At 40.6% G+C, this 12,846-nt stretch overlaps 1 protein-coding gene and 1 long non-coding RNA gene across 8 annotated transcripts in view; one reads left to right on the forward strand and one right to left on the reverse strand.

Annotated features, from left to right (window-relative positions):
• The window catches only part of SLC18B1 (solute carrier family 18 member B1), a 34,311-nt gene extending 29,866 nt beyond the window's left edge, over positions 1–4,445 (forward strand). For all 6 annotated transcript variants that reach the window (XM_044924215.2, XM_044924214.2, XM_044924216.2 and 3 more), the window contains 4 exons: positions 1,571–1,645; positions 3,238–3,331; positions 3,427–3,479; positions 3,703–4,445. In XM_044924215.2, the coding sequence (XP_044780150.2) occupies positions 1,571–1,645; positions 3,238–3,331; positions 3,427–3,479; positions 3,703–3,769 (289 nt within the window). In that variant the 3' untranslated portion in view covers positions 3,770–4,445. The remainder of the gene's footprint in view (positions 1–1,570; positions 1,646–3,237; positions 3,332–3,426; positions 3,480–3,702) is intronic.
• Positions 4,446–5,911: 1,466 nt separating this feature from the next.
• On the reverse strand, positions 5,912–9,649 carry LOC102410616. 2 transcript variants are annotated; one of them, XR_006542338.2, is made up of 4 exons: positions 9,317–9,649; positions 9,067–9,217; positions 8,040–8,230; positions 5,912–6,095 (listed from the first exon to the last, which is right to left on the reverse strand). It is a non-coding gene; the product is annotated as an uncharacterized LOC102410616 (long non-coding RNA). The 2 variants fall into 2 exon arrangements; XR_003111911.3 differs by lacking the exon at positions 8,040–8,230 and having other exon boundaries at positions 9,317–9,636.
• Between the last annotated feature and the right edge of the window lie 3,197 nt (positions 9,650–12,846).

Below are 12,846 nucleotides of genomic sequence, written 5' to 3' on the forward strand. Positions count from 1 at the left end.
TGAAAGTGAAAAGTGAAAGTGAAGTCGCTCAGTCGGGTCCAACTCTTATCGACCCCATGGACTGGAGCCTACCAGGTTTCTTTGTCCGTGGGATGTTCCAGGCAAGAGTACTGGAGTGGGGTGTCATTGCCTTCTCCAGTTAGGAATGAATACAACATAGTAAATCATACTTCAATAAATTTTAAAATAAAGCCAAAGCACAGTGGAAAGACCTCAGCATCATTTCCTTCTCACAGTGGAGGTCCATACAAGGACACAGAGTGACCAGGTAAAATGATTTTAGTACCAATTCCAGTGTGTGTGTCTCTGAAACCAGGTGGGTGTCCTGCAATTCAATTAATTCTGAAACCACTTAGCTGGAGATAGCAGCAGATCCCACAGGTTAAGGGCTCAGTCCCACAAGACTGCTCTCTGCTTCAGAAGCCAATTTCAAGTGCAAGTTGTTACCTGTGTTTCTGACCCACTGGCTGTAAATCAGCAGTTCCCATGACTAGGATTTGATTAATTTACTAGACTAGCTCATAGATCTCAGGAAACCAGTCAGATGACAAGACACAAAGGGCAGTGAGGTCCCAAGCAATGGAGCCTCTATCTGGGCCCAGCACTGTGGCACGTGGAAGCATTCTGGCTACCCAAGCTGGGAGCATTCTGAACTCAGTCCCTTTGGATGTTTATGAAAGCTTTATTACATGGGCATGGCTGATTAAATCATTGGCCAATTGGCAATTGATTTAATCTCCAGCCCCATTCCCATCCCTATGAGGAAGAAGTTTGTGGGGGCTGAAAGTTCCAACCCTCTAATCCATATTGATTCTCCATGCCACCTGGGTACTGGTCCCAAAATTATTTCATTAATACAACAAAAGACAATTTTTTTTTTTTTAATGGCTTTCATCTTTTAGGAAAGTCCACAAATTTTAGGAGCTCTGTGCCAGGAATGGGGAAGAAGACCAAATATATCTTTTTATTATGAAGTACTATGAGTTTGAGTGAACTCTGGGAGTTCGTGATGGACAGGGAGGCCTGGCGTGCTGCAATTCACAGGGTTGCAAAGAGTCAGACACGACTGAGCGACTGAACTGAACTGAACTGAATAGCACATCAGGCATTTGTCACTTGGCCGTCAGTCTTTAGTAGATGTGATGATGAAGAACACAAAGTGAACTTGAGCAGGAAAATAACTTGGTTCTGATGTGCCAATTCAACAGTCCTCATAGGAATAAGGAGCTGCTTCTGTACTTTCTGAAAGTTGCTCATTGCTCTCTTTACATGTTCATTTCAAGGTTTCTTAATTGTAAACTTTAATAAACATGTAATGTATGTGGGTTATGATTCTTAATATTATATCCTATATATACAGTAGAAGCATTTCTAGAAAACCCTGGAGTAACCATAACTAGGAGAATATCTTCAAATTAGGTTAACTTTTTATTTTAGAAATGGAGTGCTCTTGCTGTCGGGTTTGTCCAGATTATCCCTGGTTTGGTTTAATTTATCTACCATACGCTATTCCTTTGTTTCATGAAAGTTTCTCTTTTAATCATGAATATACTCTTGTTTCTTTTTGCAGTGAAAATGGATTTGAAGAAGGATTAAGTACCCTGGGACTTGTGTCAGGTCTCTTTGGTGCAATGTGGTCAGTTGGGTGAGTAGCTTTGGAATTTAATTCACGCTTGTAAGTTGGAGACTACTACTCTCACTTTACAGATGGAGAAATTCAAACACTGAGAGGTCAGATGAGCTGCAAGAAAGTGCATAATTCTCTTAGGGCAATTGCTGCAGTTTTGACTCATGCTATCTGACTTCAAGATAAGTGGTTATACCAACAGTTTTCTCATATACTTTGTCTTATTTAAGTGATATTTTAAAGTTCTTTTAACAGGAGCATGTCTCAGGTTTAAAGATGTATTCATTTATTCATTCATTTTTGTATCTGTTTTTTACTCTGTACTGTGTTGTTGTTCAGTTGCTAAGTCGTGTCTGACTCTTTGCAACCCCATGGACTATAGCCTGTCAGGCTCCTCTGTCCATAGGATTTCCCAGGTAAGAATACCGAGTGGGTTGCTATGCCCTCCTCCAGGGCATCTTCCTGACCCAGGGATCAAACCCACATCTACTGTGTCTTCTGCATTGGCAGGCAGATTCTTTTCCTTTGAGTCACCAGGGGAGCCCACTCTGTACTATACCAGAGAGAGAATTATATGCTAGCTGCGTAGCTATCATCAATCAGTATGTACTGAGTTACTTTCAATACAAATACCTGGAGAGAATATAATAAAAACTCTTTTGAATGCATGCCATCTTTTTAAAATTCTCATATAAGGCACCAACTTTTCAGAGGCAGTCATAATTTTAGGATTGTTTAAACATTTAAAACATCATCCTTTTCAGGTAGAATTATTTTCTTACTTCCCTTGTGGCTCAGCTGGTAAAGAATCTGCCTGCAATGTGGGAGACCTGGGTTCAATCCCTGCGTTGGGAAGATACCCTGGAGAAGGGAAAGGCTACCCACTCCAGAATTCTGGCCTAGAGAATTCCATGAACTATACAGTCCACGGGGTCGAAAAGAGTCGGACACGTCTGAGTGACTTTCACTTTCTATTTTCTTACACCTAATGCCCTGTTCTGGAGAAAGTAATGGCAACCCACTCCAGTACTCTTGCCTGGAAAATCCCATAGACAGAGGAGCCTGGTAGGCTGCAGTCCATGGGGTCACTAGGAGTTGGATACAACTGAGCGACTTCACTTTCACCTTTCACTTTCATGCATTCGAGAAGGAAATGGCAACCCAATCCAATGTTCTTGCCTGGAGAACCCCAGGGACGGGGGACCCTGGTGGGCTGCCGTCTATGAGGTCACACAGAGTCGGACATGACTGAAGCGACTTAGCAGCAGCAGCAGCAGCAGTGCCCTGTTCAGGGCTTTCCAGGTGGCGCTAGTGGTAAAGGATCCGCCTACAAAGCAGGAGACAAGATAAGGGTTTGATCCCTGGGCCGGGAAGATCCCCTGGAGGAGGGCATGGCGACCCACTCCAGTATTCTTGCCTGGAGACTCCCATGGACAGAGGAGCCTGATGGGCTACAGTCCATGGGGTCACAAATAGTCAGACAGAACTGAAGCGACTTAGCATGCATGCACATGTAGTTTCAATATGATGAATTGAAGAGGTCATGTAGCCCATAAGAAGTAACTTTTTTTTTTGCTCTATTTAATTCTCTTTCTTTTTTCCACTGTTAGTGCTTTTGTAGGACCAACGCTGGGGGGATTTCTCTATGAGAAAATTGGTTTCGAGTGGGCAGCTGCTCTACAGGGTCTCTGGGCTCTGACAAGTGTGAGTAATTAGTCTTTTCCTTTCATTTTTCTTATGTTTATGGAGAAACATGACTTGGATAATTGACATTAACCACATCTTTCATTGTGTTAAAGGGACTAGCGATGGGCTTGTTTTATCTGTTGGAGCACTTGAGGAGAAGGAGGAGGTATGGTCAACTCTGGACCTTTTTTCCTCCCTTTAAAATTTGGCTTGTGGGAGTGCAAAACAACATTTTATACCCATTCTTCCAGTCTGAAGATCTCTGGGCACTCTGTGCCTCATTACCTGATAGACATATATATGGAAATAGTTGGGTAGTGATGTAGGTACTGAGTTTTTTTTTTAAGGTGAGAAATATTGAGATTGGCTTCTTTTTTCCTTCAATATAGATCTGAACTTCAAAATATCCTTGGCACAGAGGAGGAACGGACTGCTCTCTTGTCTGATGAAAGGTAGCCTTAGGAATTTCAACCAGTACAGGACTGGAAGATGGATGCTCCTGGCCTTGAACATTAGTGTTTGACTTTCTTAATTTTTACGCACAAAACTCCGTGGACTCCACACAAGCATCCTGGAAATGTTAACATAGTTTTGGGTGATCCTGTGTTGGGCTACACATCCTGTCGTCCTGAAGAACTGGCCTACTGAACAGTCATATTTGAAATCGTAAAGATGAGAGGATTCATTGAAAATGAACAGAAGTTTGTGGTTTTGAGTGGCTAGACTTGGATTGAAGATGTGTTGACTCTAGGTGTCCTGTTTCATCTGTTTACTTTATTGAGTGCACTGATTCTGTGAATGTACCTTTTTTATTAACAGGAAAAGAAATGAATTTATTTGACATGCCTATAGGTAATGTAAAGATAACTCAAAATATACAGAAAAATTACTGTGAAATCAGTTTTTAAAGTAGTTGCTTTCTCTGTGTCCTGAGTTTTTATTTGTTTGTTTTTGTTCAAAAAGCAATTTCCAGCCTATGGTATAAAAACTCTATTGTATATCATGGCCATCAGCTCTTCTAAAAATTTTGTTTGTGTGAAAGATACAAGAATAATATTACTTAGCACTTCCAATTTTGTAACATACTGTGAATTAGGATCTTGACTTATAAATAATGCTTGGTTTAATGTTATTCATTTCTCTTAATGTCTCTGTTTTAGTTCTATCATTAAAAAAATTAAATATTTCCAATAGATGTATCCCATTTCCAGAGCAAGTGAGTCCACAGGAATACTTGTTCTGTGTTAGGGAAGGGGTTCCTCTGACTTCATGTAAAATCCATGTCATTGTTTTGAGTGAATCTCTGCTGTGCAACTCTCATACCTCCTGATCCATTTTCATAGCCACATTTACCACCACCCCCAATTTTTTAGTAGACTAAATGGTTTTTCATCTATTTAGTAATTCAAACATATTGAATGCCTTCTCTAAGCAGACATTGTGCTTGGTATTACAAAGTTAGCTGTGATCAAGATAAACAGTCTAGCCTTTATGGAACTAATATTTCAGTGGAAGGGATGAACGATAAATAAATACCAGAACCTCCATCTATGACAGAAAAAACCTGGTGATATGAGAGAGTAATTGGCTGGAGTTGATTAGGTGTGAGCATCCTCCTTTAGATAAGGCCTGTCTGTGGAGGGGCTTTTGAACTGAGATCTGAAGGATGACAATGAGGCAGCCATTGACAGGGAAGAGCCCTCCTCAGTTTGCACAAAAAGGCTTGACATGGTCAAAGAGAAGGCGGCCGTGGTCCACAAGGTTGGAGACCAGTAAACAGGAATTTGGAGAGGTGAGGAGGGAGTGGCTTTTGAATGGAGGATGCCAGAATTTGATTCATATTTCAGGAAGCTCATTGTGTTTGCATACTAGGGGTAGAGGGAGATCTTGGAAGCTTTGAGAAAATCATTAATAGTACCAAGCAAGAAGGTGATGATGTAGAGAGAAAAGGACGTGGTCCAGGGAGTGCCAAGCCAAGCACAAATGGCCTATCACTCCTCCCCCGCTTGCTGGAGCGGCTCTAGGACCACTGTGACCCCGGCCCGCTGCACTCGTGTGCAGTGCGGAAAGGGCCAGGCCCAGAGCATCCTGGCTCCATTCCAGTGCTTTTCTTCCTTTGGCGAAGGCTAGAGGAAAATACGGAGCTGCCGCTCCTCCGCGCAGGGGTCAAGGATGCCGCCGAGTGCCTGCAGTTCCCAATTCTGCCACGTAGGGCCGCTATTAAAGCACCGCCGGGATCCGTCAGCGGCTCAAAGCAGGGCAGTGGCGCTGTAGCTTGAAACGCCCCGACCTGGCGTCCAGACGTCACTCAGGACTGTCGGCCTATTACCGTTAGCGCGCTGCTGACTGTTGGAGAGAAGTTCCAAGTCAGCGCAAAGATTCCAGGCTGTCCGGCGACAGAAGTTTTTGTTCACACTCCCCAAACACAGCTGTCCATACGTGCTGTGGGTCCTGGTGTATTTAAAGCCACTTTGTGCCAAACCAACTTTGCACTTTCCTCATGTTATGATTTTGAAATATTAAAGTAAATGACAGAAAGGTTAGAAGTATGAGAAATGATAGCAGAACTTTGAACAATGAAACCAAGAAGTAGGTCAAAACTTTCAAGGGGAATCTTTGTTTGTGTTTATGGTTGGTTGGTTTAGTGGCTAAATCATGTCCGACTCTTGCGACCCCACGGTTTGTAGTCCGCCTGGCTCCTCTGTCCATGGAATTCTCCGGGCAAGAATACTGGAGTGAGTTGCCATTTCCTTCTCTGGGGGATCTTCCCAACCCAGGTCTCCTGTATTGAGGCAGATAATTTATCAACTGAGTTGTGGTCTTCTAAATGTAACAAAATGTAACAAAAGTACCCAGTTTAAAAGAACTCCTTTTTTTTTTTTTAATGAGGCTGAATGTAGAATATAAGTAAAAAATATCTTTTATGTTAAGATCATATTGCACCCTATATACATATATGACATAGACTAATCCAAAGAAAAAATAAACAGGACAAATAAATAAAAATCACAGATTTTTAGAAATTAAATTTAAAAAATTTTGTGATAATTGTTTATTCACATGTAGTTATAAGAAATAATACCCAGAGATCATCTTATTCTTTATCCAGGTTCCCCCAAAGGCAACAGCTTGTAACACTTATGCTGCTGCTGCTAAGTTGCTCCAGTCGTGTCCGACTCTGTGCGACCCCATAGACGGCAGCCCACCAGGCTCTGCCCTCCCCGGGATTCTCCAGGCAAGAACACTGGAGTGGGCTGCCATTGCCTTCTCCATTGCGTGAAAGTGAAAAGTGAAAGTGAAGTCGCTCAGTCACGTCCGACCTGTAGCGACCCCATGGACTGCAGCCTACCAGGCTCCTCCATCCGTGGGATTTTCCAGGCAAGAGTACTGGAGTAGCTTGCCATTGCCTTCTTATAGTACAATATTATAACCAGGTTATATTGGTAGATTCAAGATAAAGAAAGATTCCCAGTCTTCAGATTGCCCAGGCTGCCACTTTTCTTTCAGACCTACTCCTTCCTTAATCTCTGGCAATCACTAATCTGTTCTCCATTTCTGTAATTTTGTCATTTCAAGAATGCTGCATAAATAAAATCATTTAGTATGTTATCTTCTGGGATTGCCGTATTTCACTCAGCATAAGATTCTTGAAACCCATCCACACTGTTGCATGTGTCAGTAGGTCATTTCTCACTGAGTAGTATTACGTGATATGGGCATACAGCTGGGTTGTTCACCCACTGAAGGGCATTTGGGTTGTTTTCAGTTTTTAGGTAAAACAAAGCTGCTATTAACATTCATGTACAGGTTTTTGTGTGAAAATGTCTTCTCTGGGATAAATGCCCAGGAATACAGCTGTTGAGTTGTAAGGTAATTGCATGATTAGTTTCCCCCCCAAATAACCCATATATTTTACATAGGAGATTAGATTTGGACAACAAATATTAAATATTACACATCAATGAAATAGTCTATTTACTTGCTTATTAAGTTATCCAGATTTAAATATGTTAAACATACCTTCTCATATCTAGCTGGCAAGAGAGGTGGGTAACAAATACTGAACTGCCAAATGATTTTCACTAAATACAATTAGTAAGTGAGAAGTGAAGAGCTGGTATCTTTTATTTATAAACAATCATTGCAAAAGGGAATGATCTAAAGACTAGTTATGATGTTTTTTTTTCCTTTGGTATCAGTATCATATGTCTTCAATTTATGAAATAAACATGCAGGAAAGTAAGACTCTGAAACAGCATACTTAGAAAAAGTAAAATGTTATCTAAAGTATTAACAAATGAAACAAAACTTTACATATTCAGTTTTCCATTAAGAACAACCTGCAACTCTTAAAATATTTGCACTATTTTCTGTCAACTACAAACTGGCACTTGCCATGGGCACTTACCCTCTATCTCTATGAAGATTAAATTATTTGCTGCCTCCTCTACTGAGTTTCAACACCCTCTGAAAGGAGTTCACTGTGGAGAGCAAAAGTGAGGCACTCTGTGCTCAGGGGGAAAAAACTGGCAGGACAGGTCTTCACATCGTTAGACATTTTTAGGAGCCTATTTTATGAGGCCAATTCTTGTATCTCCTCATATCTAGAAAAGCACTAAAATCCTTCATGGTGGAAACTGTTCCTCCTGACTAGCAGCAACTTCTGGAAAAATATGTGCTTGATTGCATGTATTTCCCACTTCACCAAAATCATAGATATACTGACCTTCCTCCATCTGTCTCTTTGAAGCAGTTTCTCAGAGCTATCTGAAGTGCAGTCTTCCAGGCTGCAGTCCTCATTTTGCCCAAAATAAAACTTAACTAGCAACTTCCATGTTGTGCATTTTCTTAAGTTGACCTTTCTTTCAGAAAATCGACAGATCCACTTTGAATCCCAGTTTATTTATAGGTGACAATCTAAGAAACATGATGTTCAGTAATAGCTTGCAGTTTATAGTTTAGTGCCATTGCATCAGCAGTACAAAAATAGTCTGGAATGTTATTTCTTACTGATCGTGGTCAACAGTAGCACAACAAATACAAAAAGCAGTACATGATTATCAGTTTTAAGTTTTTGTCATTCAAGATAAGTTTGAACACCAAATCAGCTAAGTCCCATTGTTATATGTTTCAAAAATTACAGCCATGAAATCAGTTGTTGGCTGATTTCAGTTTCTTGTTGGCATGAAATCAGTTTCAAATCAGAATTTGAAAAGAGCTTTTTTTTTTCTTTTAAGAGAATTAAAGCCAGTGTAGGTAAATATTTTGTTTGAACACGTTGACTCGAAACAAATAGATGGCCAGATATTTCTTCAACAAAGATGGGTTTATTTGGAATCAACAGAGAACTGCAATTCAGGGTTTGTAGCCATGGTGAGCCATGCACAAGTCCCCACACAGCAAGGGAAGGAGAACACTTTTATAAAGGGAAAAAGGAAGTTGGAAGGGCACTGGTAAACAAACAGGCCTTAGGATTTCATTGGGAGAGTCCTTGCCAGGAAAGAAGATGAATTTTTCTTTTTCCCATTGGTCCTTGCAGGGTATGAGAGCTTCCCCTCTGATCTCCCAACTCTATTTAATTGAAATTTCTGTTTACTAAATTTTTGCAAACATCATATTAATACTTTTCATTCAAACATTTTCTAACAAAAGTGAAATGAATGGTTATATTCATTTCTTCTGTTGTTTTCTATTGCTATTACTGGTTTGCTGTTGCCTCTTTTATTTATGTATCTGATGACCGTCAGAGTTACCTGGTTGTCGGTGTGTCCATTCCTAAGAGCTAGGTCCAACCTGCAGATCTTGAACACGAATAGTAGGAAGACAAGGATGTCCATTATGTACCAGTGCCATCTGGTGGTAAGGAAGTTGCAAGATTTAATTGCATGCATACCACTGCAAACTCTGAAAGAAAAAATATACTTGAGGTCAAACACGTTGTTAATTGGAAAAAAATAACTGCACAAGAAAGAAAGATCTCCTCACACTTTTTCATTCCTGTACCTGGTGAATTTATCTTGATTTGTTCTCAGGACTCAGAGGAGCAAGAACTCCCAAACAGATACAGTATATTAATTGATCTTCCATATAAACAAATTTTACTTAGCAAAGCCTAAGATTTGGATTCTGGGTGGGTCAAAGCAGACAAACACAGACTTCAGCTTTTCTTCTCTGTCTCTGAATATAGTCACTTTGGTGAATGGCCCAGCGTACAAGAAATGGAAGCCGCTGCTCATAAGGAAATTCCTCCATCACTGAGACCTCTAAATTCTCCACAAACATTTGCCTGACCTCTTCTAGAACAGGAAACAAGAGGCTGTGGGAGGTACTGTGACCCTGCCCTCCTTCCAAGTATGACTGTCACTCAGGAGGGGTGGGGCTGTGACTAGTTTTTAAAGCAACCCCCAAGTGGTTTTCCAGAGCAGTTGTACCATTTCACAATCTTCCCAACAGTAACGTATGACTAACCCAGTTTCTCAGTAAGTTTTTTTGTGTGTGTATGTTTAAATAAATAGGTTTAAATAATATAAAATAAAATAATAGAGTGATGCATGAAATAGGGAGAATTATTGATCAGAGAGCAAATCTATGGGACTGCTAGAGGAAAATCATCCAGATGAGCTCATAGAAATGGACTTTAAGTTAATAATTCCAAAAGAAGCCATTCAGGTCAGGCTGATGTTAGAAGACAGGAAACATGAACAATTTTGAGAAAATGAGAAAATACACAAGTGAACTAATTGACATTCTTTTAGCAAATTAGTGGCCAAGAACAGGTAGGCATCTGACCTGAGAGATTTAAAGACCTGTGTCAAAGCTGTACTGGGCATTACCCTCACCAAAGGGCCTCCACCTTTTGAGTGTGAGATAATAACAACAGCAAAAGCTATTCAGCCCACTTATCAACACTTTCCAGCTGAGAGGAATGTAAGGAGAGGACGTGTAACTGGCTCATGGCCGTACACACAAGGAGTGGTTCAAACCCAGGAATTCTGTCTTCAGGGTCCATACTTTAGCTATTATCCAATATGATCATGACACTCATCAATACAGTGGGAAAAAATTCATGCCATGTAAGCAAATAGTAATTAGATGCAAGACCATGCAGAATTTAGTTATCTCTACCTGGAGGGAAGTCCATGAGTGGATATGTTTTACAATAGAAGAAAAATATGCTAAAGAGAAAGAATATGGAATAAATGTAAGAGTCAACTTTAGTTAGGCCTTGAGGGGTAGGAAGTGCCCAGCTTCTATTCTATTACTTCTCCTGGTTATTTTGTCATTGTTCAATAGAAATCATGTTTTGATGTGACCAAAAAATTCATTTGGGTTTTCAGTAACATCTTATGGAAAAAATTCAAATGAACTTTTTGGCCAACCCTATAATTCCATCTGGCCTCTATGACTGCTTGAAAGAAAAACCCAGTAATCAGAGTTGCCACACTAGAATAATATACATACTCCTTTTCCTGGTGCCTAAGGTGTCAGCCTCCCCTGGTCACCTGCTCTCTATACAGAAAGTAAACCAAAACAGAAACTCAAAGGTGACTGAAGGAGCTACAGGTCATGGAAAGAAGAAAGCAGATGGGATCCAGCCAGGGGTGGGTGGAGGATTTTACGTAGACCAAACTTGTAAGTAGTTACCTCAGGCAACAAACATGCTTTTTCACATCCTTGCCCATGAAGAACAAGGTAAATTATTGGTGAATTATTGTGGTGCCCTCATATTGCTCAACAAAACAGTAAATGTACCACTGCTTGATGCTTTTCTATTTTTAACCTATCTTTTCATTTTTTCCCCCATGTAAGTACCTGAGATTTCAGTTTTATTTTTATATCCTACGTACCCTTTCAAATACCAAAAAAGGTCTTAATGACCCAGATAGCCACAATGGCATGGTCACTCACCTAGACCCAGACATCCTGGAGTGTGAACTTAAGTGGGCCTTAGGAAGCATTACCATGAACAAAGCTAGTGGAGGTGATGGGATTCCAGCTGAGCTATTTCAATTCCTAAAAGATGATGCTGTTAAAATATTGCACCCAATATGCCAGCAAAGTTGGAAAACTCAGCAGTGGCTACAGATCTGCAAAAGGTCAGTTTGCATTCCAATCCTAAAGAAAGGCAATGACAAGGAATATTCAAATTAGCATACAATTGGACTCATTTCACATGCCAGTAAGGTAGTTCACAAAATCCATCAAGCTTGGCTTCAATAGTACATGAACCGAGAACTTACAGATGTACAAGCTGGATTTAGAAAGGCAGAGGATCCAGAGATCAAATTGTCAACATCCGTTGGATCATAGAAAAAGCAAGAGACTTCCAGAAAAAAAATTTACTTCTGCTTCATTGACTATGCTAAAGCCTTTGATTGTGTGTGTGTGTTCATTTGCTTCAGTTGTGTGAGACTCTTTGCAACCCTATAAACTGTAGCCCACCAGTCTCCTCTGTCTGTGGGATTCTCCAGGCAAGAATCCTGGAGTGGGTTGCCATGACTGTGTGGATCACAAATTGTGGAAAATTCTTCAAGACATGGAAATAGCAGACCACTGTGCCGATCTCCTGAGAAACCTGTATGCACTCCAAGAAACAACAGTTAAGACCAGACATGGAACAGTGGACTGGTCAAAATTGGCAAAGGAATACAAAAGGCTGTATATTGTCAGCCTGCTTATTCAACTTACATCCAGAGTACATCATGTGACATGGTGGGTTGGATGAATCACAAGCTGAAGTGAAGATTTCCAGGAGAAATATCAACAACCTCAGATATATAGATGATACCACTCTAATGGCAGAAAGTGAAGAGGAACTAGAGAGCCTCTTGATGAGGGTGAAAGAGGAGAGTGAAAAGCTGCTTGAAACTCAACATTCAGAAAACTAAGATCATAGCATCTGGCCCCATCACTTCATGACAAATAGAAGGATAAAAAGTGGAAACAGTGACAGATTTTATTTTCTTGGGCTCCAAAATCATTGCGGATGGTGACTGCAGCCATGAAATTAAAAGACGCTTGCTCCTTGGAAGAAAAGCTAGACAGCACAAACCTAGATAGCATATTAAAAAGCAGACACATCACCTTGCCGACCAAAATCTGTATAGTCAAAGCTATGGTTTTTCCAGTAGTTATGGTTTTTCATGTACATATGTGAGAGTTTGACCATAAGAAATGGATGAACTGATGCTTTTGAATTTTAGTGATGAAGACTCTTGAGTCCTTTGGACATCAAGGAGATCAAACCAGTCAATACTAAAGGAACTCAATCCTGAATATTCATTGGTAGGACTGATGCTGAAGCTGAAGCTCCAATACCCTGGCCACCCAATGCAAAGAACCAACTCATTTGAAAAGACCCTGGTGCTGAGAAGATTGAGGGCAACAGGAGAAGAGGGTGACAGAGAATGAGGTGGTTGGATGGCATCACCAACTCACTGGACGTGAGTTTGAGCTTGGCATACTGCAGTCCATGGGGTTGCAAAGAGTTAGATATAACTTAGCAACTAAACAACAACCCTTTCAAATGCAGG

Source organism: Bubalus bubalis, chromosome 10 (genome assembly GCF_019923935.1).
Source record: "Bubalus bubalis isolate 160015118507 breed Murrah chromosome 10, NDDB_SH_1, whole genome shotgun sequence".
Lineage (NCBI taxonomy): Eukaryota > Metazoa > Chordata > Mammalia > Artiodactyla > Bovidae > Bubalus > Bubalus bubalis.